Raw genomic sequence first — 22270 nt, 5'->3', positions numbered from 1 at the left:
TCACCAAAGCCACCAGACAGCTTTATGATGCCAATGAAGCAAGATGAGCTATTCAATGAAACTCGTATTGTAAAGAAGAAGAAAGAGACTGATTCAGAAAGGAGGGTCGAACCTCGACTATATACATGTAAGTTTTTTACTTTTCATTAAGTATTTTGATTTACTTTTATATAAATTTTGAAATACTAATTCAATATATATAATTTTTCATATAGGTTCGCTTCACATGCAGCTGACGTGGGGGAATTCATACGCAGTCAACCACCTAATGAATCGGGCGAGGCAATCCAACTTTCGGACGAGGATGCTGAAAGAACACTCCTTGAGTACTTTATATACTTTGAACTAGACAAAAAAATTTAGTTCTATTGTGTTAGTTCTTTTTAGTTCGAATGGGCTTGTAATAAGCGTTAACTTAGTTTTGTTAGCTTAATGTGTTAGTTCTATTGATTGTTGCTTTTAATTGTTGTTGTTGTTGTTGCTGGCATAAAATGCCTGTTTAGGATGTTTGGTAAGCTGGCAGGTGGTGTAGCTGCCAAAACAGGCAGTTTCTGCCAAAAATATACCAAGAAAAGCGACCAACTTTGGTCTCTATTTGGTCGCATTTCACTATAAAAAAAATAATTTTCTGGGCAATAGCGACCAACCTTGGTCGCTACCTGCCCAGATTTCTATTAAAAAAAATACAATTTCTGGAAATATAGCGACCAATGTTGGTCGCTTATCTTTAAAAAAATATTAAATTCTTGAATTTAGCGACCAACTTTGGTCTCTATTGTCCAGATTTTAAAATATAATATTTGGATTAGAGACCAAAGTTGGTCGCTTTCTAATGATTAATGATAAATTAAAAACAACGTATTTCATATGTAGAGACCAACTTTGGTCGCCAAATTTATATTATTAAATTAATATAGCGACCAAAGTTGGTCATTAAAGTCAAAATCAGAATATTTGGTCCTTTTACCTTAGAGACCAAAGTTGGTCGCTAATTAGCGACCAACTTTGGTCCCTAAAGTAAAGGGACCAGCAATATTGCGACCAGACATGTTTGGTCGCTTTTAGGCCTATAAGCGACCAACTTTGGTCGCTTTTTGTGGTCGCTTTTTACCGGATTTCTAGTAATGAATCTCATTGAACACCCTTCTGATATACATACCACTCAATTAGGAAGATGGACTTGAGTATAAAGTAATATAACTAATAAACATAAGTGTAAATAAGCAAGAGATCAAACTGCCAATATCCCAAAACTATACAACTAACTTAACCATTTATTTGTTAACTACTACTAAAGTGTAAAGTACTACTTCCTGTAGTTGTGCACAACTCATCTACTCCTCAGATCATATCAGTACCCCCCCCCCCCACCAACAAAAAAAATTCCTTGACCTCAAGGAGTGAAGATTGGAAATCTGACTTTCAATGCATTAGAGTCTTCCCATGTTGCTTTGTCTTCAGGCAAATTCTCCCACTAGATTAAAAAATGGACCACTTCTTTGTTTCCTTTTTGTATCATCTGTCGCTTTAACACCTTTGCCGGATATAGACAGTAAGGACTGGAAAAATCTAGGAGTGGTGGTTGACTGATGGAGTTTGAAATTTCATAGCAGGGCTTAAGGAGGGAAACATGGAAGGTTGGATGTAGGGGTAACTGGTATGGTAAAGCTAGCTTGTAAGCGACATTACCAATCTTTTGGAGGATTTGATAGGGACCATAATATTTAGAATAGAGTTTATTAAAATGCCCGCTTGACAAAGATAATTGTCTGTAGGGTTATATCTTCAAGTAGACTCAATCTCCTACCTAGAACTGTCTACTAGTTCTCTTTTTATTAGCTTGATCGACGATCCTCCATTGAGATCTTCCCAAGTAAAATTTCAAACAATTGTAATTTCAACTCCCTTGTGGTCAAACTTCTATCCACCTCTACTACATCTGATTCACCCTGGATATATCGTAAGTACAAAGGTGGAGGTTGCCCATACAAAGCTTCATATGGGGTTGTTTGGATGGAAGTGTGGAAGGTGGTATTGTACCACCATTCTGCGAGGGTTAAGTGTGAGCACGTGATTTTTGCCCTATATGAATTACTCCCATAAATTCAAAATAAAATAATTTTTCCCATTGTTTGCAATTTTTGTGGCATTTTTCGTTTATTGTTTGCATTTGTCTGCGCATATTAATTTTGTTTAATTAATGAAAAATACAAAATATCACGCATTGTATTTAGGATTTAATTTTATATTTTTTAGATTAATTAGTAAATTAGTTTGTTTTATAAAATATGAAAATCACAAAAAATAGTTTATTTTTGCATTTTTGCTCTTTAATTTTGAATTTTATAGTTTTTCTTTAAATTTAGGATTTAATTAATTATTGTAAATACTATGATGAGTGATTAATCTAATTGGGTAGGTTAATTTAGTTTAAAAATTAATTTAGAATTTTATTTTTAATTTGAAAAGAAAGAATTTGAAATTGAAAAAGAAAAAGAATTGAAATAAAAGAAAAATCCAACTTTTGGGCTGTTACAATTGAGTTTGTCCCAGGCCCAAGTGTTAAACACCCATTACCCATTCAAATTGCCCCACACCCAGCCCAGTCCAGTAAAACACCCGATCCGGTTTTCCCCTTCATCGAAACGACCCCGTCCCACTTAAAATGAATCTGGACCGTCGAGGTTTTCCAGATCCAACGGTGGAGAAGCTAGGATCTTCTGGTATAAAAATGTCCTAACTCACCCCCTACCCCCTCTCATCGTCCCCACACACCCTCAGAGAACCCTCACCGCCTCCGCTGTGAGTCGCCTGCCGGAAATCGTCTCCGCCGGCGGCGTTGGTCCAATCACTACCAAATTAACACCATAGATTCCCCTCCTTCTCCTCTTCCCAAATCTCCAAACCCCCTCCCTCGAATCCTACTGGAACTCGTCGAATCTTCAATCGAAAGTCAGACAAAAAACCTAATTTCTCCCAAATCACTCCAAATTGACACCACAGAACCACCACGACCCCCTTATACCTAATCCATCACTGGTTTCCCTCGAATCTGTCCAGAACTCCTCAAATTTTAAATCCGAGTTCGAGCCCTATAAGTTCAAAACCAACTTTCGGTGAACCTGGTGGCATGCATTGACCCAGGCTTGTGTTTTTCACGATTAGGAGGCTGATTCACTACAAAACTGATGCTGATCGTTTGTTCTTGACAAAGAACAAGTGATTGGCATCAGTTTCGTGTAAGTCAGGATATCAAGTACGGTTTCAAGTTTAGTCGGTGAGTTCCCTCCCTTTTCCGTCCAGTTTTTTTAGTCTTATTTATCCTATTAGTCCTTTCTTGTCTTTTCCCTTTATTTGGTTGAAACTCGACCAATTTTCTGAACCTAGATTGAGTATTGTCCGTTCGTTCCATTTTAGTTTTCTTTTTCAAATCTTGTTCTCGGATTTTCTTGGCCTGCATAGTTTTATCATTAGCATGATTAAGTTTCTGATTTCACCTTTTGTTTAGTCGCTTAGTTAATTTAATTAGGTTTATTTTGATAACTTAGTTAATTTCCTGTTCGATTAGTGTAAGTTTGGTTTCAAAATCATTTAAGTGTCTGCCCTCAATTTGTTGACTGATTTGATTTGGCTCATTTTGTTGTTTGGGTTTTGAAGCCAAATCAGAATTTCCCTAAGGGGTTGATTTAGGCCATTGGGTTAGCATTGAGCCCACGTTTGGCTTAACTACTAGGTCAATTCAACCCATGACCCATATCTGTCTGATTTTAGGGGTAATAACATGGTGCTTAAGGGGTAAAATAGGAATTGTGGGTGGGGAATCTCATGGTAACTGAACTAGGAAGCTTCCTAGAAGCTGGGGTGGGAGGCTGTTGTGTTAGTTAATAAGTACATTAAGGGTAGTTCAGAAAAAGAAAAACTAGCCAAGGACTAAGTAGCAAAAACCAAAATTCACAAAGGGCCTAAGTGTAGAAATTATTTCCTTAAGGCTGCCCTACTTGCTTTGCCTATAAAGGCATTATTTCTTGTCTTTCAAGGCAGAGTTTAAGAGACAAAATACAGAAAAACAAAGACAGATGAAAAATTTGATAAAAAATCACTGTTCCATTGAATTTCTTCTGGGATTCTTGAGTTTTTTTTGTGTTTATTTTTCTGAAGTTATCTTTGATTCACATGGGGCTGAAGATGGTTTAATTTGGGTTTTTGAAAGCTAATTCTGAGCTGAGTTTATGTTTGGAGTCCTGCTTCAATTCGAGTTTGGTTTTTGGGTCTGCTGTGTGTCACTACTGGTTTGAGCAGAAATTGGTTGCGTTCTTGTGACACTGTTTCATTACTGGGTTTAAGCTGTTCTGCCACTGTTTGTTCACTGATCCTTTCCTTGTTTTCTTTTTATTCCCAGGTACACTTTTCTGAATTCTACACCATGTGAAGTCTGACTTAAAGTGTGAAATGAAGTTTGAAAATGTCGAGCATGGCTTCAGCATGTACGGATCCTTTAATTTAGTTTTATTTCGTCTAGATTACATGTTTACTCAATGTACTGAATGTTTATTATGAGGGCTGTAGTTAATTTGTCTATGATATGATATGAAATTATGTTTGGCAAAGCCTTCATAACTAGTTGTGGGGTTTGAAATTCTTGTTGTGGTAGCTAATCATGAACTGTGAAGAAGAAAATTTGACGAAAACTTGTGAATTGGACCCTTAGTTGGGTTCTGTACTAAGCATGTTAGCATAAAGTAGGTTGTGTTGGACCTCTTATTGCTTCGCAAGTTAATTGTTATTTCAAGTTATTTGGAATGAGGATTTAAGGTGAGTGAGATGGGACGTAGAGAAACATATGTTTATACATGTATGCTGAATTTGAAATCATGTTAGTATACAGATTAGTGAGTAAATTGCTTGTGTATAAGGGTTTGTGGTTACAGCTTGGATAGTCAATTGAATGATGCTTAAATTTATGTGTTTGTTTGTCTCGAACAATTGGAGATACATTTGTTTATAATGCTGAAATCCAATAGCTTATTTGTGGGTTGATTTCATCATGGCCATTTGGAGCCTAGTTTCTATGTTTGAATTGGGTTGGGCTCAACATCGACTCGGTCTATGGTCAGTACGTTAATGTTCATTTCTTTGTTAGACTTGGGCTCAACTTGGGCCCAAAGCCTTGAAATCATTTGGAAACAAAGAAAAATGGTAATCTTTGGCTATATGTGTGCTTTCTTGCTGATGGCCGGTGTTGGCCCAAACTCTTTCTAATGACTGGCCCACTTCCCCATTGTTACAAATCGCTAAGTCTGGTTTCTTGAAAACGATTCAAAAATTTCCTATGTCGTTTAATCAATTAACCAAGCCCCTTAATAATTGAGGTGAGTCATATTATAGGATACAAATAGTTTATGGCCCTCAAGCATTTAGTTTGAATTTCCTTAAGATTAGAAGTGAGGTGCGCCATGTCAAACAAAGAGGACAATTACATGGCCCTCATTTAATTAACTTTGTTTTAACTCTTTAGAATTCGAGGCGTGCCACTTAGTGAAATTTTCGTGGCCCTCGCAAAGCTAAGAAAACGTGTAGTTGCTTTAGACGCGTTATTTTAATAATTTACCTTCCTAAATTCAGGTGCATTATGTGACTCAAATCCAAATCTCAACAACGTTAGATAAAATATGTTGCGGACCATGGGTGCATTTATGTGACGTGGTCCAAGACGTATATTTGATAACGTTGAATTTTTCTTAAAATTAATTGAACAAAGGCGGTTATAAAAGTTAAAATCTGCACATAGGTTCATAATTAAGCCGAATATAACAGTTGAGCGACCGTGCTAAAACCACAAAACTCGGGAGTGTTGTTATCTCCCGGGTTAACAGAATTTCTTGCTCGGATTTCTGGTTCAGGGGCTGTAATACAGAGTCAACCTTTTCCTCGATTCGGGATTTGAACTGGTGACTTGGGACACCATAAAATTATCCCAAGTGGCAACTCTGAATTTCTTAATATAAATGAATCCCGTTTCGATTGTCCTTTAATTGGAAAAACTCCCTTTATACCCTTCCGGGGGTGTAGGTAAAAAGGAGGTGTGACATTAAGTACTGAACCCAATCCTTGGGAGAATCAGAACAATAGCACCTCAGATATATCTCTAGACACCTGTTGATGACCTCAGTTTAACCATCAGATTGAGGATGGTAAGTGGTAGATGTATTTAAGATCACTCCTTGCATTGCAAATAGTTCTTGCCATAATTTAATAGTAAAAACTGGATACCTATCACTAACAATGTCTTCTGGCATTCCATGTAACTTAAATATATGATCCATGAAGAGTTTGGCAATGTCCATAGCAGTATAGGGATGTGACAAGGCAACAAAATGGGCATACTTAGTCAATCTATCTGCTACCACTCATATGACTTCTTTTCCCTTGGACTTAGGTAAACCTTCAATGAAGTCTATGCTAATGCTACTCCAAGCTAAATATGGAATTTGAAGAGGTTGTAACAAACCAGGATATGCTGATTTGTCATACTTATTCCTCTGATAAACATCACACTTTTTAACATATCCTCCACATCTGCCTTCATTCCCTTCCAGTAAAAAAGAGTCCAATCTCCTATAAGTGTGGTCAATACCAGAGTGACCTCCACTTACAGAGTCATGCCAGAGGTGATGAATCTCCTTCCTCAGAGTAGAGTCAGCTCCCACAATTAATCTCCCATTCTTCCTCAACTATTGGTTAATGTATGAATACCCTTTCACCTCCTCTACTGAATCCTTCACTTTCTAAATGACCTCCTTTACTGTTGGATCAACATTCCAGCTATCACTAATGGCTTGCAAGAGATTGGTCCTCATTACTGAAAGTGTGAGAGCAGGAATCTTAATTGTTGTAATCCTAAAAAGTGCATCTGCAGCTTTGTTTTCCTGGCCCTTCTTGTATTGGATTTCAAAGTCAAACTGCATCAACGTTGTTATCCATTAAGGTTGTGCCCCTATATGTAGCTTTTGATCAAAAAGGAATTTAAGAGCTTTTTGATCAGTTTTGATAATAAAATGCCTACCAATCAAATATTGGCCCCTTCTTGTAACTGCCATGACCAATGCTAATAGCTCATTGTCATAAACAGACATAGCCTGATGTTGTGGAGATAGGCTTTGCTCAAATAGGCAATGGGATGCCCTTGTTGCATTTTTATAGCCTCAATGCCTACATCACATGCATATATTTCCACTACAAAGGTGAGGGTGAAGTCTGGCAAAGCAAGTACTAATGCAGAAATCGATGCATCTTTAAGTTTTGGAAAGCTAAAGTAGCTTGATCACCTCACTTGAAACTGACCTTCTTCAGCAAATTAGTTAGTGGTTTGCTAATCTGCCCATATCCTCTAATAAACCTTCTGTAATAGCCAGCCAATCCTAAGAATCCCCTCAATTGCTTAATAGTTACAGGTATTGGCCAATGTTGAATTGCCTGTATCTTCTTAGGGTTGGTAGAGACGCCATTAGTAGAGATAAAATGCCCCAAATACTCTATGCTGGCCACAACAAACTGACATTTGGATTTCCTAGCATAAAGTTGATGTTGTATTAGAAGACTAAAGGTCATTCTCAGATGCTCACCATATTCCTTAACACTCTTACTGAAAATAAGTATATCATCAAAGAATACCAAGATAAACTTCCTCAAATGCTCATTAAAGACATGATTCATCAATCCTTAGAAACTAGATGATGCATTAGTTAAGCCAAATGGCATTACCAGGTATTCATAATGGCCAGAGTGTGTTCTGAATACTATTTTAGGGACAACAGCAGGTGTCATCCTTATTTGATGATATCCTGACATGAGATCTATCTTGGAATAAATATGTGATCCACCTAATTCATCCAACAACTCTTCTATGATAGGTATTGGGTATTTGTCTTAATGGTGATCTGATTGAGGGCTCTGTAGTCTACACAAAGTCTCCAATTTCCATCCTTCTTTCCCACCAATACAACTGGAGAAGCAAAATGACTGCAGCCGTGTTGTATCAGTCTTTGTGACTGCAATTCCTGCACCATTTTCTCAATTATATCTTTCTACAATGGAGAGTACCTATAGGGTCAATTGTTAACATGATTTGTTCCCTCCTTCAAGGGAATGTGATGATCAAATTGTTCTCTGGAAAGGGGAAGCTCTTTTGGTTCTTGGAATACTTCTTCATTTCCCTGCAGAACCTGCTGAATTTACATTGGTTCTATATCCTTCTGTCTTGCCTCTTTCACCTCTTTAGGAGTCACTTTAATCATGAACAACCCCCTATTCACTTTCTATAAGGAATAAGAATCTATCATCTTCAACTTGGGATTCATTCCTTGCAATGAGAAAAACTTTCCTTCATACTCGAACTTTATAGTTAACATCTTGAAGTTGAACATTTGTCCCCTAACTAGCTGAGCCACTGAACTTCTATTACCATATCACATGTCCCTAGGGGCAGCAAATAAAAAATCAGCTTTGAAGAGAGTATCGTGTAGGAGCCACTCTAGTCCTCTACACATGCCAAATATGGGAACTTTATTACAATCTGCTAGGTTTGCATCTAGCAGGTTATATGGGTCTACTCTCCACCCCATATTTGATACAAATCCACTGTCCATAAAGTTATGTGTTGATCCAGTATCAATCAAGATATTCAAGGGTCTCCTGTGAGAGTATCCCATGAGTCTCAAAGTTTTATAGCCTGTGGTACCATGCAAGGCATAAATAGAGATCTCACATGTTTATGTTATCTCTTCTACATTGAACACCTCTTCTTCTAACTCTTCTGGTATTAATTCATCTTCAACCAACTCCAACAGATACAACTCAGCCTTATTCTTGCAAATGTGGCCTAGTTCAAATTTTTCATCACATTGAAAACATAGTCCCTTAGTCCTTTTCTCACTAAGCTCAGCTGGTGTCAACCTCCTTCGTTTGAACTTTTCATTTCCTGTAGCTTGGAGGTCGAGCAATATGGTTAGCTGGAGTAGTTACTAGTTTATTATAAGAAAATGATTGTGCTGGGAAATTGTTCTAGAACTGGATTGCAAAGGGGATTGTCTCATGGCTTTGGATTGTTTAATGAAGATAGACTCTTGCAATCTTGCAAGGTGGTATGCCTGAGGTAAAAAATAAGGTTTGAGAATCCTGACAACATCCTCTAACTCAGGTTTCAACCATTCTAAAAATATGCTGACAACATAACTGGGCTCCAGATTGAGCCTAATCATGGCTCTATCAAAAGACTCTTAAAATTCAACCACCCCTCCAGTTTGTTTCAGTTTAACTAACTCACTCATAGGGTTATCAAATTCTTCTCCAAACCTATTTGACAATGTCCAAATATACTCCTCCCAGCTTAGGTAAGAAAGTTGCAACTATGACGTGCTTCTCACGTAAGCTCTATGTTACTGTAGATCCAAATCATCTAGATGCATTGAAGTCACTCTCACTCTATCATGGTGAGGGACCTCATCCATTGAAAAGAATTGTTCTATCTGGTACCAGTAATCTTGAAACCTCTTTCCCACTGAACCTGGGAAAACCAATCTTATATTGTTTTAAAAGAGAACGTGGTTGTTGGTTATGTGTTGGGGTGTTGTATTGGTATGGTAGGTAAGCAGATGATACAGGAGGTATACGAGCCAAATTTGGAGGTATGGGGTTCTGAAATATAGGGGTGTGAATGGGATTGGTAATAGAGCATGGAATAGAACATGAAACTTGATCATTAGCTCCTGCCATCTGAGGGTGATATTGGGGAATAAGTGCAATTGGGTGTGGTGTGTTATAGAAGCATTGGACAAATTGAGCGTGATCTGCAGTAGCAGTATGGGAAGCAGTAGCTGGGATGGGTGAAGTTGAGGGACTAAACATTTGACTGGAATTTGAATTTCGAGCAGTTGGGGTATGTGGAATAGATGTAGAAGGTAGAATTTGGAGTTGGGTGACAGGAATTTGGAAGGTATTAGGGATTTGAGTAATTGGGAAACTAAAATTTTGGCCAATAGCTGGGTTTCGAACACAAGGTAGCTGAAATTTCATATATCTGTTCACATTAGGGTTAGGACTTAATAGGAGAAATGAGATTGGATCATTGAGACCTACCACATCTTGTGGTCCGTCAGTGGGTGAGTACAAATCAACGTGATTCACCACTGCCGAGTTGGCTTCATTGCCCTTACTGGAATTGTGACTCGCTGTGAAAGTCTCCTTCAGCTCACGGAATGCTTTTTCATTTTGCGGATTCCAGTTGATTTTGTCGAAGATTAACATTAGCAACCTCAATAGCTACTCGATCTAATTGATTTAGGCGGACATTATGAGCTCCCACAATGCTGAAAAATGCTCTGATACCACTGACGTAGCTCAAAAATAATAAAGGGAAAATTAAAGAGAATCGGTAAAAGAAGGAAATAGCAGAAGTCATTCTTTTCATAAATCTCATTGAATACCCTTCTGATACATATACCACCCAATTAGAAAGATAGACTTGAGTGTAAAGTAATATAACTAATAGATTTAAGTGTAAATAAGTAAGGGATCAAACTGTCAATATCCTAGTATTATACAACTAACTTAATCATTTATTCCTTACTACTACTAAAGCGTAAAGTACTACTTCCCGCAGCTGTGCACAACTCATCTACTCCTCAAATCATATCAAAATGAAGAGGCCGACTTTATTAAGTGGCAAAAATAATTAAAAATATATACCATCATTATATATTTGTATGAGTGAATTGGGTGAATTGCACAAATAAGGTTCAAGTTCGAATCTAAACACTGGACCTATATCAATTACAACTATCTTAAAAAGAATATCGTATTTTTACATTTAGTAAAATTTTAGTTTTAATATTTTCATTCTTCACTTAATGAAATTTTCTTAGAATTCTAGAGAAATGATATGACATCTCTAAATAAAATATTTAAAGGATATTTTTAATATATGATAATTTTAAAAGGCTTTTCGAAGCCTTGCACGGAGCTTGCCCCTAGGTGGAGCACTTGTGAAACGAGGTGAAATTCAAAAATAGCCAGATTTACAACTGGTCATTCAAAAATAGCCCAATTTCAAAAGTAATCAAAATTTAGCCACTTTTCATGTAAAGATAAATTTGAGCGAAAACATTGTTCAAAACCCGGAAAATACGCCAGTATATTATGCTGGAGTTCCAGCATAAGTATACTTGAACTCCAACATATTATACTGGAGTTCCAACATAAGTACACTAGAACTCTAGCAAAATATACTGGAGTTCCAGCAAGTATACCGGTCCAGTATAATATACTGGAGTTTGGAGCACCAGTGCTCCAGTCTCCAGTATATTATACTGAAGCCAACAAAGTATACCGGTCCAACATAATATGCTGGAGTTCATACACAGGTGCACCGAACTCCAGTATATTATTCTGGACCGGTCTCTGTTGCAGCAAAATAGTGACTATTTTTCATTGACTTAGTAAACGTTGACTATTTTTGAATGACCAGTCCGAAAATTGATTATACCGTGCTATTTTTACTGTAAAACGCCATGAGGCTCACATGTCGGGCTTAGATTTGTGAGGCTTACGCTCCAAGTACCCGATTGTGCACCTAAAATATGCCTCACACTTCATGCTCGAGGCTTCACCCAGCAATTTTTACATAAATCATGTATTAAATTTCCTAATTACCATTGACCCCTCAAAATTCTTTAAAAAATATATGATAAAAGTTTGATTCTTTAAAAAAATTATGAAGATTGAGAAAACTCAAATAATGAGTGATTGTACTGCATTCTTACTAACTGAGAATATAGTGAGGGTAAATATCGTTTGAACATTTTTTTAAAAATAGATAGCCGAAATTAATATCTTCACTTGCAATTAGTTTTTGTATCTAAGTTCTATATTCAAAATTATCATACTTTTATTGCTGCTTTAAAAGTAATTTTATATTTATTCACGAAAGAATATTATTTTAAAATATAGTACTAATAACGCTTATTGAGTATTTATTTTTAGGGATGTAAAATATGTAGTTTGATAATAATTTTTAATAAATTATGATTTCTTATTTGTTATAAAGTTAAGATGTCGTAGTTAATGTCTCATTATAACTCTAATAATATTGCATATTTTATACTTATAAAAATATGTTGGTGGGCATATATCATAGGGAGAGGGGTTGCGACACCCGAAAACTTTAGCAAAATTTTATATATACTTGAAAATATCTTCAAGAAAATAGTCAAATATTAACAGATGCCTCCTTACCAATCTTCATGACTAGTGATAAATTTATACTGAATGTTTCAGTGTTCCTTTAACCATCGAATCCTTGGTCTGCATTTGCTAGATATTTTATTTTCTATGAATTTTTTTAACTCTTTTTAATTTCTTTTTAAATTTTAATCTATTTTTGTGTTATTATGCTATTTTATTAGTTAATAAATTAAATTTGTTCAAAGATGCAGGAGGCTTTTCACGCTCCGTTTCTTTTTTTTGGAAAAAGGGTTAGATTTATCCTTGTACTTTTAAATATTGTCTATATTTAACCGCGTTATATACTCGGAAATCGGAACAAATATATTCTTGTCGTTACATAAGTATATGACAAATATGATAACGGTATAAATATATTTGTTCCGAAATAACTAAGATTAAATGTGGAAAATATTTAATAGGAGACCAGTAAATCTAGCCCTTTTTCCTTTTTAAGCCACTGAGGGGACCACTTACCGCTAGCTAGTACAGAATTGATTCTCGTTTTGGCAAATAATTGAATGAATGTCATCAAAGAATTGGTAGGATACCAAAAAATGTGGTATCATGAAAAAAGAGAGTTATCATTCATTTTAACATTATTTATTTTGGTAAGCTAAATTTATTTTAAACTAGTTAATAAAAAGTCATTTATCACTTTTTCCATGAATTATTCATTGTTGTTATTAGTGGGAATATTATTTTAAAAAGTATAAAATATAATCTAAATAAATATTCATATTATTAAAACTATTCAATATCTTTTCTTAAAAGTCTGAATAATCTTTAAAAGAAGAATAATTTTTGTTGGTTAAGGAATACTTAGAATTTATTTAAAATAAAAAAGAAACAAGGTTGAAAATTTTGAATATTTTTGGCGTTATATTCGAGCAAATTTCCTAAAATACCCCTAGCTTATTAGGTAGGCTCTTATTTAAAGTACTCTGTCACTCTTACCATTATCCTTCATTTTGGGTTCTTCCCAGTGCTAGTCCATCTGTCAGGTATTTTCTCTACACTCCACTCTCTTCAACCTTTTAACTTTTCTCTGAAATCATTCCTTTTTAGCTGAAGATTAAATCTTTTTCTTGTGTTCTTGTGAGAGTTGAGATGTGGACTGAATCTTGAAGTAAAAGACTCTGTTTTTTTTTTTTTTGTGTAGAAAAGCTCTTGTTTTGTGTAGCATGCATGTCATTTTAAGGGTGTTTAAATCTTGGGTTTTTTTTTTCTGTGTGTAGATCTGCAAAAAGTCTTAGTTGAATCTGTTGCTTTTTTATAATGTATCGCATAGATCTGCTTATTTGTTTCTTGACTGTGGCTTGGTTGCTTTCGTAATGTACTTTTTTAAAAGATGAGATTCTGTTTTATAGATGGTGTTAAAAAAATGCTAAATCATAATATCTGCTTAATTCTTTTCTTAACATGCAGCTTTTCTCTGCTTAGTTTTTTTGTGTTAAAAAATCACTTTCGCTTTTACTTTTATGTTTTTGCTACATTCTTTGTTTTATGATTCTCATTTGTGTAAGGGTCCCCATGGCTTAGTTCAAGTGATGACTTGTGACTTAGGTCACAGGTTCAAGCCCTGGGAACTAAGCGAAGGGTAGACGGTCGAGTCCATTATCCCCGAGTTTTGAAGGCTATGGTTGGTCTAATGGTTGACCCCAGATGGATTCTCGGTCATAAAAGAAAAATGATTCTCATTGGTGTAAGATGCTTTATTTTTGTAACTGAGGGGGCTTAAAATCTTGTAAATAAGCTGGATTTTGGTACTTATTCTGTTATGTTGTTCACTTGTATATAGTAACTGCTTTATGCGTGGTTCTTTAAAATAATTCACATCTATTATCTGAAGCATGGCTTGCAAAATGTGGATCTGAAATTTGAGAAGTATGTCCACAAGTTGAGTTTGGACCATAACGTCTTCAGATCTAAATGATTAAGACCAATGATTTAAACCTTTTTTTTTATTTGCAAGGTGTGTTCCCACTCCTATGGTTGAGATAAATCTAATCACTAAACCACATTTTATTTTTCGATTACCTCTTGGGGGATTCCCACATAAAAGTTGCGGATCTGAAGTAAAGTCAAGCTCTACTAAGTGTAATCTGTAACAATTATCTATGCTATTTTGAGGATTTGGTTTTGGTCTTGTTTCAAGTTATACTGCACTGGCTTTAGACTGCTCAGAATTATAAGTTGATGGATGGATGTATTTGCTCAAAAGAATTATGATCTATTAGTAGAATATTCTGCTGATCTTAATAGATGATGCTTCTGGTATATCGTTTCGTTGTTTATTCTATTTCCTATGTCTTTTCTTTCTACCGTACCATTCGCATTACATCTGTAACTTCTTATTTTTGCCTCGGTTGAATTTACCATCACAATCAGTAGAAAAAAAGTGATGACAATCAATGGCTTTGTTACCATAAAGAATTTGTATAATTAAAGTCGTCTCTTGCTACTTTAGCTAAATTAGCGGGGCCTCCCACTTAGGATTTATTGCCTAATGATGTTAGTTCAAGGTGATATTTTGACTTTCCATAACATCATTATTCATTAGTGAGATTATGCAATCTTATGCATCTTCCTGTTTTACTAGAAGTGGCCTTGAGTTTTCTTTCTTTTGTGTCATTTGCATCATGGGTAAGTGTATGTGAGATAAGTGTTCCTTTATCTTGGCTATTTAAAGGGTTTATTTCTGTGAAGCTTGCCTTTTTGTGTGCCTAGAACAGTTTTGGGTCTACAGAGCACATATGACACTCTTGTTTAGCTGTTTCCGATTCAAATTTTCTTCTAATCATTTCTGGCTAACAGATATTTTTCCTTTTTCACAAATATTCATAATCACTTGTTTATTGAGAAGTCTTGATGCAAAATCGTGATTGATGTGATATATTACAAGATTCGTGAATATGGAATAGTGGTAGATGTGATTGATGATTTGCTTTCCTTTTATTCTCCAGCCTAATTAGATTAGCGTCAAGCTTTATAGCTTTATCTTGATAAGCTGACTTGCAATCTTGTCTATAACGTGTTTTCGTCCTTGTGGCAGCTCTGTTTGGCACCTGTTCTTCCAAAATGTCGGATCTTGAGGTTCCCCTTCGTCCCAAGAGGAAGAAGAATTTGGTGGACTATCTTGTCCAATTCAGATGGATCATCGTTATCTTCTTCGTCCTTCCTCTCTCCTTCCTGTATTACTTCTCCATATATTTAGGGGATGTTAGGTCTGACTGCAAATCTTTCAAGAAGCGGCAGAAGGAGCATGACGATAATGTTAAAAAGGTTGTGAAGCGTCTAAAAGAGAGGAATGCATCTAAGGATGGTCTTGTCTGCACTGCTAGGAAGCCTTGGGTTGCTGTTGGAATGAGAAATGTGGACTACAAACGTGCTCGTCATTTTGAAGTTGATCTTTCTCCATTTAGAAACGTCCTTGACATCGACAAGGAGCGAATGGTTGCTAGAGTTGAGCCTCTAGTCAATATGGGCCAAATATCTAGAGTTACTGTCCCTATGAATCTCTCCCTTGCAGTTGTCGCTGAGCTTGATGATCTAACTGTTGGCGGTCTGATCAATGGCTACGGGATTGAAGGAAGCTCTCACATTTATGGACTGTTCTCCGACACTGTTGTGTCATATGAGATTATTCTAGCGGATGGGCAGGTAGTTAGAGCTACAAAGGACAATGAATATTCTGATCTTTTCTATGCTATACCATGGTCTCAAGGGACATTGGGGCTTCTCGTTTCAGCTGAGATCAAGCTCATTCCTATCAAGGAATACATGAAACTTACTTACAAACCAGTAGTTGGTAATCTGCAAGAGATTGCACAGGCTTATATAGATTCTTTTGCACCTAGAGACGGAGATCAGGATAATCCTGACAAGGTTCCAGATTTTGTAGAAACCATGGTGTACAATCCCACAGAAGCTGTTTGCATGACCGGTAGATATGCTTCGAAAGAAGAGGCCAAGCAGAAGGGCAATGTGATCAACAGTGTCGGTTGGTGGTTCAAACCATGGTTTTACCAGCATGCTCAAACTGCACTGAAGAGAGGGGAATTTGTAGAGTATATTCCAACTAGGGAATACTACCACAGGCACACAAGGTGCTTGTATTGGGAAGGGAAACTTATCCTTCCATTTGGCGATCAGTGGTGGTTTAGGTATCTTCTAGGATGGCTCATGCCGCCCAAGGTTTCTCTACTTAAAGCCACTCAAGGTGAGGCCATTAGGAACTATTACCATGACATGCATGTCATTCAGGATTTGCTTGTTCCTCTTTACAAGGTTGGAGATGCTCTCGAGTGGGTCCACCGTGAGATGGAGGTAAATTTTACATATGTTTTTCATTTCAGAAAGAAATGAACTAGAAGAGGAAATACTTTTCTGTACCTTTTGTATTAGATTTTGTTGTTTTTTTCAGCGATATTTTCTCATTGTATAAGTTCCTCTTAACAATTTTTAGGTGTATCCCATCTGGCTCTGCCCACACCGACTCTACAGGCTGCCATTGAAAACCATGGTGTATCCTGAACCAGGGTTTGAGCTGCACCGCAGGCAAGGTGACACACCATATGCTCAAATGTACACCGATGTTGGTGTCTACTATGCTCCCGGACCTGTTTTGAGGGGTGAGGTCTATGATGGTGCAGAGGCAGTCCGTCAGTTGGAGAATTGGTTGATCGAAAACCATGGATTTCAGCCACAATATGCTGTCTCCGAGCTGACAGAGAAGAACTTCTGGAGGATGTTTGATGGCAGCCTATATGAGCACTGCAGGAAAAAGTACAGAGCCATCGGAACATTCATGAGTGTGTACTATAAGTCCAAGAAAGGAAAGAAGACGGAGAAGGAGGTGCAAGATGCTGAGCTAGAAACAGCTGAACTTGAGACCCCAGAAGTTGATGAGCCCGCAGATTGAATTTAGATTGGTTTTCATGGACTTCTCTCTGCTTTTCTGAGTTCTGTTGTTGTGCATTGTCTGAATTATCTATCTGTTGGTTCCCTTTGTCTGTTTGTCTGTAATGGCAGCTTTGACTTTCCTTTTAATCAGCTAGACTGGATTTAGTTAAAGTTAAACTATTGATTTGGTGCTAAACTAGAATTTGTGTTGAAACTTGATGGAAAGCCATGTTTCATATTCTGTTTGTATTTTGATGTGCTATGATTTCTCCTTCAGGATTCCAGCTTAAAATATGATCAGACAGCCCGATCTTGTTTCTCTTTTGAATCTCTGCTCTGCTACCATTATTGGGTTTAATCATTAACATTTAACATATAAATATTTTTATTTATTAATTAGTCATGATTGCCACAAATTAGCTTTTCTATCTAACTGAAAACCATAGAATAAAATATGATTATCATTGCCACTTAGGACTTTACATATGTGATATATATAAAATTTGAATATACCTTCATTCTTTAAACATTTCTCGTGAAAATTATTCAGTACTAAAATTGGAAAATACTCTGTTTTAGTAAACATTTCTCATGAAAAATATATTTATGTTTACCCAAAAATCCGAGTAACAATTAAACTTATATTTTAGATTTTAAAGATATGTGATTTAGTCCAAATGTCCAATACTAATTGATAAACAAGGAATTAAGTATATAAGTTGAAGAATAAAGTAAGTCAAACCAGTGTGCAAGCCAAGTCTTGACCTCGAGCTATGACCGTCTTGAGGTAGGTTAGCAAGAACAGTAAATCATAAGGCAGTTCTGATGAACAATAAGCAAGAAAGTGAGGAATGTATATTCTCTGGTTAATGTGTCATGTGTTACAAATGAATGGGCTCCCCTTTATATAATAGGGGAGTCCAAATAAGGTACATTTCTAATTATAGTAGTGAATCTTATTGGACAGCTGTCTAACCGCCAATGACAAATCTGTTCCGGAATTTATGCCGTGATTTTAGGGCCGTTGTGGGAATCTCGCTCTTTCTGTTACTAAACCATAACGGTATTATCTCGAGGTTGGTCATACTCGGCCTTGGTGTTCATCGAGCACTTCGATCTTCAAGTCCTGTACTCCGCCATCGGGCTCGAGCCGGGTCCGTTTGAACTTATTCTTGAAGCGACTCCTCAAGCCTACGAAATCGGGCATATCTGATTTCGACCGTATACAATTTAGTACTAACATTTTACCGAAGAAAATTCGGCGCAATCTAATGAAAGTACAACAACAACAACAACAACAACAACAACAACCCAGTGTAATCCCACAAGTGGGGTCTGGGGAGGGTAATATGTACGCAGACCTTACCTCTACCCCGAGGGGCAGAGAGGCTGTTTCCAGGAGACCCTCGGCTCAAAGAGGCAACAAGAGACACTATATTAGTACTATCAATAGACTCATAATAAAACAACATAAAATACCATAAAATCCATAACATAACATAAATACCATAAAAACAAAGTAACAGCAATATAAGAGATATAGGAAATACGAGAATATGTAGGGTATTAATACACAGAAGATAAAGCCCATCATCAGTAGTTGATCAATAACATCCTAAGACTAATTCCTAACTGGCTAGTCTCACTCTAGTGCGCTGTAAAAAAGACATCACAATTTCCCCTAACCTACAACCTTAATGCTCGATCTCCACAATTCCCTGTTTAGGGCCATGTCCTCAGTAACCCTAAGTCGCGCCATATCCTGCCTGATCACCTCTCCCCAATACTTCTTAGGTCTCCCTCTACCTCTCCTCGTACCCACCACCGCCAGTCGTTCACACCTTCTCACCGGTGCATCAGTGTTCCTCCTCTGAATGTGCCCGAACCATCTGAGTCTTGCTTCCCGCATCTTGTCCTCCATGGGGGCCACACCCACCTTATCTCGAATATCTTCATTTCTAATCTTATCCTTCCTTGTATGCCCGCACATCCACCTCAACATCCTCATCTCTGCAACTTTCATCCTTTGGATGTGTGAGATCTTCACCGGCCAACACTCGGTCCCATACAACACAGCAGGCCTAACCACTGCCCTATAAAATTTACCTTTCAGTAACAGTGGCACTTTCTTGTCACACAGGACTCCCGTCGCTAACCTCCATTTCATCCACCCCACCCCTATACGGTGTGTGACATCCTCGTCGATCTCCCCGGACCCCTGAATAAACGACCCCAGGTACTTGAAACTACCCCTCTTAGGGATGACTTGAGAATCAAGCCTCACTTCCACTCCCGCTTCCGTCGGCTCTGCCCCAAATTTGCACTCAAGGTATTCCGTCTTCGTCCTGCTCAACCTGAAACCTTTGGACTCAAGGGTATGTCTCCAAACCTCTAACCTCTCGCTGACACCGCGTCGTGTCTCGTCGATTAGGACTATGTCATCAGCAAATAACATGCACCATGACACCTCCCCCTGAATATGATGCGTCATAGCATCCATCACCAGGGCAAATAGGAAAGGGCTGAATGCAGACCCTTGGTGCAACCCCGTAATAACCGGAAAATAATCTGAATCGCCTCTTGCTGTCATAACCCGAGTCTTAGCTCCATCATACATGTCCTTAATCGCCCTAATGTAGGCAACCGGAACCCCTTTAGCCTCTAAGCATCTCCATAAGACCTCCCTAGGAACCCTGTCGTACGCTTTCTCTAGATCGATAAACACCATGTGGAGATCCTTCTTCTTATCCCTGTATTGTTCCACCATCCTCCTAATAAGGTGGATAGCTTCTGTGGTAGATCGCCCCGGCATGAACCCGAACTGGTTGTCTGAAATAGACACCGACCTTCGCAATCTAATGAAAGTGATGTCTCATAAGTTTTTATAGTTGTTTCCCCTTAAAAACTGGATTATAATTACGCTTTGAGAAATCATTTGTTTTTATTATTGAAAAGCACATCTCAATAGTTGCTGCAAGTCATATTTTGCCTTTCTGCCATTGTCGTCTTCAACCTCGGTCTAGCCAAATCTATACATAAATTGAATGTTTATCTCGAGTAGATTTAGAATATTGTCCACACTGACGACCACAAACACTTTATAAATTAAAGTTTGCTAATCAAAAATAGTATAATAAAATATCGTTTTAACAGGGATTAAATTTAAATAATATTTTGAAAATTTCTAGCTTATTCGTTATTCAGGACGATTAACACTTTTGAGTTGAGTTGATTAATAACAAAAATTAATGAACTAAATTAAGATTACCACTAAGTAGACTTGATCATTGAGAATGCTAGAATTGAGCTAAATGAGTTGTTGTCAACATGAGAAATGAGAGAATTGAGCTAAAATGAGTTGTTGTCAATATGAGAAAAAAGAGTCGCGATAGGATTATTGGCGGATCCAAAACTTTATGTAAGGGTGTTCAGGCACATACTGAGTCCTCGGTCACAATCGACAGTACACGCGACATTGGGTTAATAAGTAGAGTTTACCTTGGTCTTTTTGTTTTGATTCTTACCAAAATCTAAAAAAGAGTTTTGCCCTCTACTCTTTTTTTTTTTTTTTTCAAAATCGCATTGTTTAAAATAATTTTTAACTTTAGCTAAATTTTAACAACAGATCTATTTACCTTTACAAATTTAAGAATTTATTAAAACTTTAGAAATTTCTTACAAGTTTTATCATACAATCATCGATGTGATATATATTAAAATATTAAAATTAATTAATTATTAATTTTAATTTAACTCGCGCTACGAAAGAGAGCTATAAACTAAGAAAATTAATAACATTATAAAAAAGCTCCAAAATTATGAAAAGAAACTAATTTAAAATAAACAATAAAAGAAAGAAGACGGAGAAGTGTTACGAATTAAAGTTTCATATTTAAAGGCGGGCATATCAAAAAGATAAGTAGCAGAAATGAGGATATTGAGATGGATGTGTGGGCACACTAGGCTAGATAAGATTAGGAATGAAGATATTCGAGAGAGGGTGGGCGTGGCTCCTGTGGACGACAAGATGCGGGAAGCGCGTCTTAGGTGGCTCGGACACGTGCAGAGGAGAAGTCTAGATGCCCCGGTTAGGAGGTGTGAGCGGTTGGCTTTGACAGGTACGAGAAGAGGTAGAGGGCGGCCCAAGAAGTATTGGGGCGAGGTGATCAGACAGGACATGACGCGGCTCCAGATTTTCGAGGACATGGCTCTTGATAGGAAAGTGTAGAGGTCGAGCATTAGGGTTGTAGGTTAAAGGGTAGTCGAGCGGTTTTCATCTTTGTACCGACGAGTATGATAGTGTTTTGTCTAGCACTGCTAGCGATTTATGTTGTGTTTCACACCTTTGCATAAATACTTGTGTTACTGTTTTTCCATTTATTTGTTGTCTCTCACGTTGCTGATTATTTTTTGGGTTTTGTTGTCACAGATCTATTGTATCTAAGCTGAGAGTCTCCAGGAAACAACCTCTCTACTTGCTCTAGGGTAGGGGTAAGGTCTGCGTACTCTACCCTCCCCAGACTCCACTGATGGAATTTTACTGGGTTGTTGTTGTTGTATCTAAAGGAGGGCATATGTTTATAGAACTAACATATGAATGAAAAAAAATAAAAAACAAAAATCAATAATTATACGTTTAAAAATGAAAATTGTACACAGCTCCATTCTTATTCTTAAACTTGAAAAAAGTGAACACCACAGCGTAATTAGTTCAAAAATTACGAAGATAGAATGTTGAAGTGGTGTATGGTTTCCTTGATTTAGCACAGGGGAAAATAAAAAACATGAGGACCATGAAAAGCAATGGATAACTAAAAACGAAGAGAATAGCATAGCTCCACTTCCTATCAATAGGTTGTGAGTTCGAGTTATCCAAAATCAAGGTAGGAAGCTCTTGAAGGGAGAGAATAAAGAAAACATAAGAAACGCTAGGGCCCAAAAAAGCTATGGAAAACTAAAAACGAAGAAAATAGTGTGTAAGAGCAAGGAATCGAACTAACAACCACTTGCAACCATTGAACTCGTTTGATTAATCTGACCAACGGATCCCTTTCGTCAAGTGGGTTCAAAAGCTTTTATTTACTACATA

At 37.0% G+C, this 22270-nt stretch overlaps 1 protein-coding gene across 2 annotated transcripts in view; it reads left to right on the top strand.

Annotated features, from left to right (window-relative positions):
- Nucleotides 1-17509, top strand: part of LOC104247240 (delta(24)-sterol reductase-like) — a 189713-nt gene extending 172204 nt beyond the window's left edge. Inside the window, exons 2-4 of one of the 2 annotated variants that reach the window (XM_070168336.1) lie at nucleotides 13238-13280; nucleotides 15332-16605; nucleotides 16745-17509. In XM_070168336.1, the coding sequence (XP_070024437.1) occupies nucleotides 15358-16605; nucleotides 16745-17200 (1704 nt within the window). In that variant the 5' untranslated portion in view covers nucleotides 13238-13280; nucleotides 15332-15357 and the 3' untranslated portion in view covers nucleotides 17201-17509. Of the gene's footprint in view, nucleotides 1-13237; nucleotides 13281-13332; nucleotides 13406-15331; nucleotides 16606-16744 lie in introns of those variants that run through there. The other variant, XM_070168335.1, reaches the window with a different exon arrangement.
- The last annotated feature ends 4761 nt before the right edge of the window (nucleotides 17510-22270 follow it).

The sequence above is a fragment of the Nicotiana sylvestris genome, chromosome 2 (assembly GCF_000393655.2).
Source record: "Nicotiana sylvestris chromosome 2, ASM39365v2, whole genome shotgun sequence".
Classification (NCBI taxonomy): domain Eukaryota; kingdom Viridiplantae; phylum Streptophyta; class Magnoliopsida; order Solanales; family Solanaceae; genus Nicotiana; species Nicotiana sylvestris.
The sequence above is the reverse complement of the archived record's forward strand: the minus strand, read 5'-3'. Positions and strand labels throughout refer to the sequence as shown.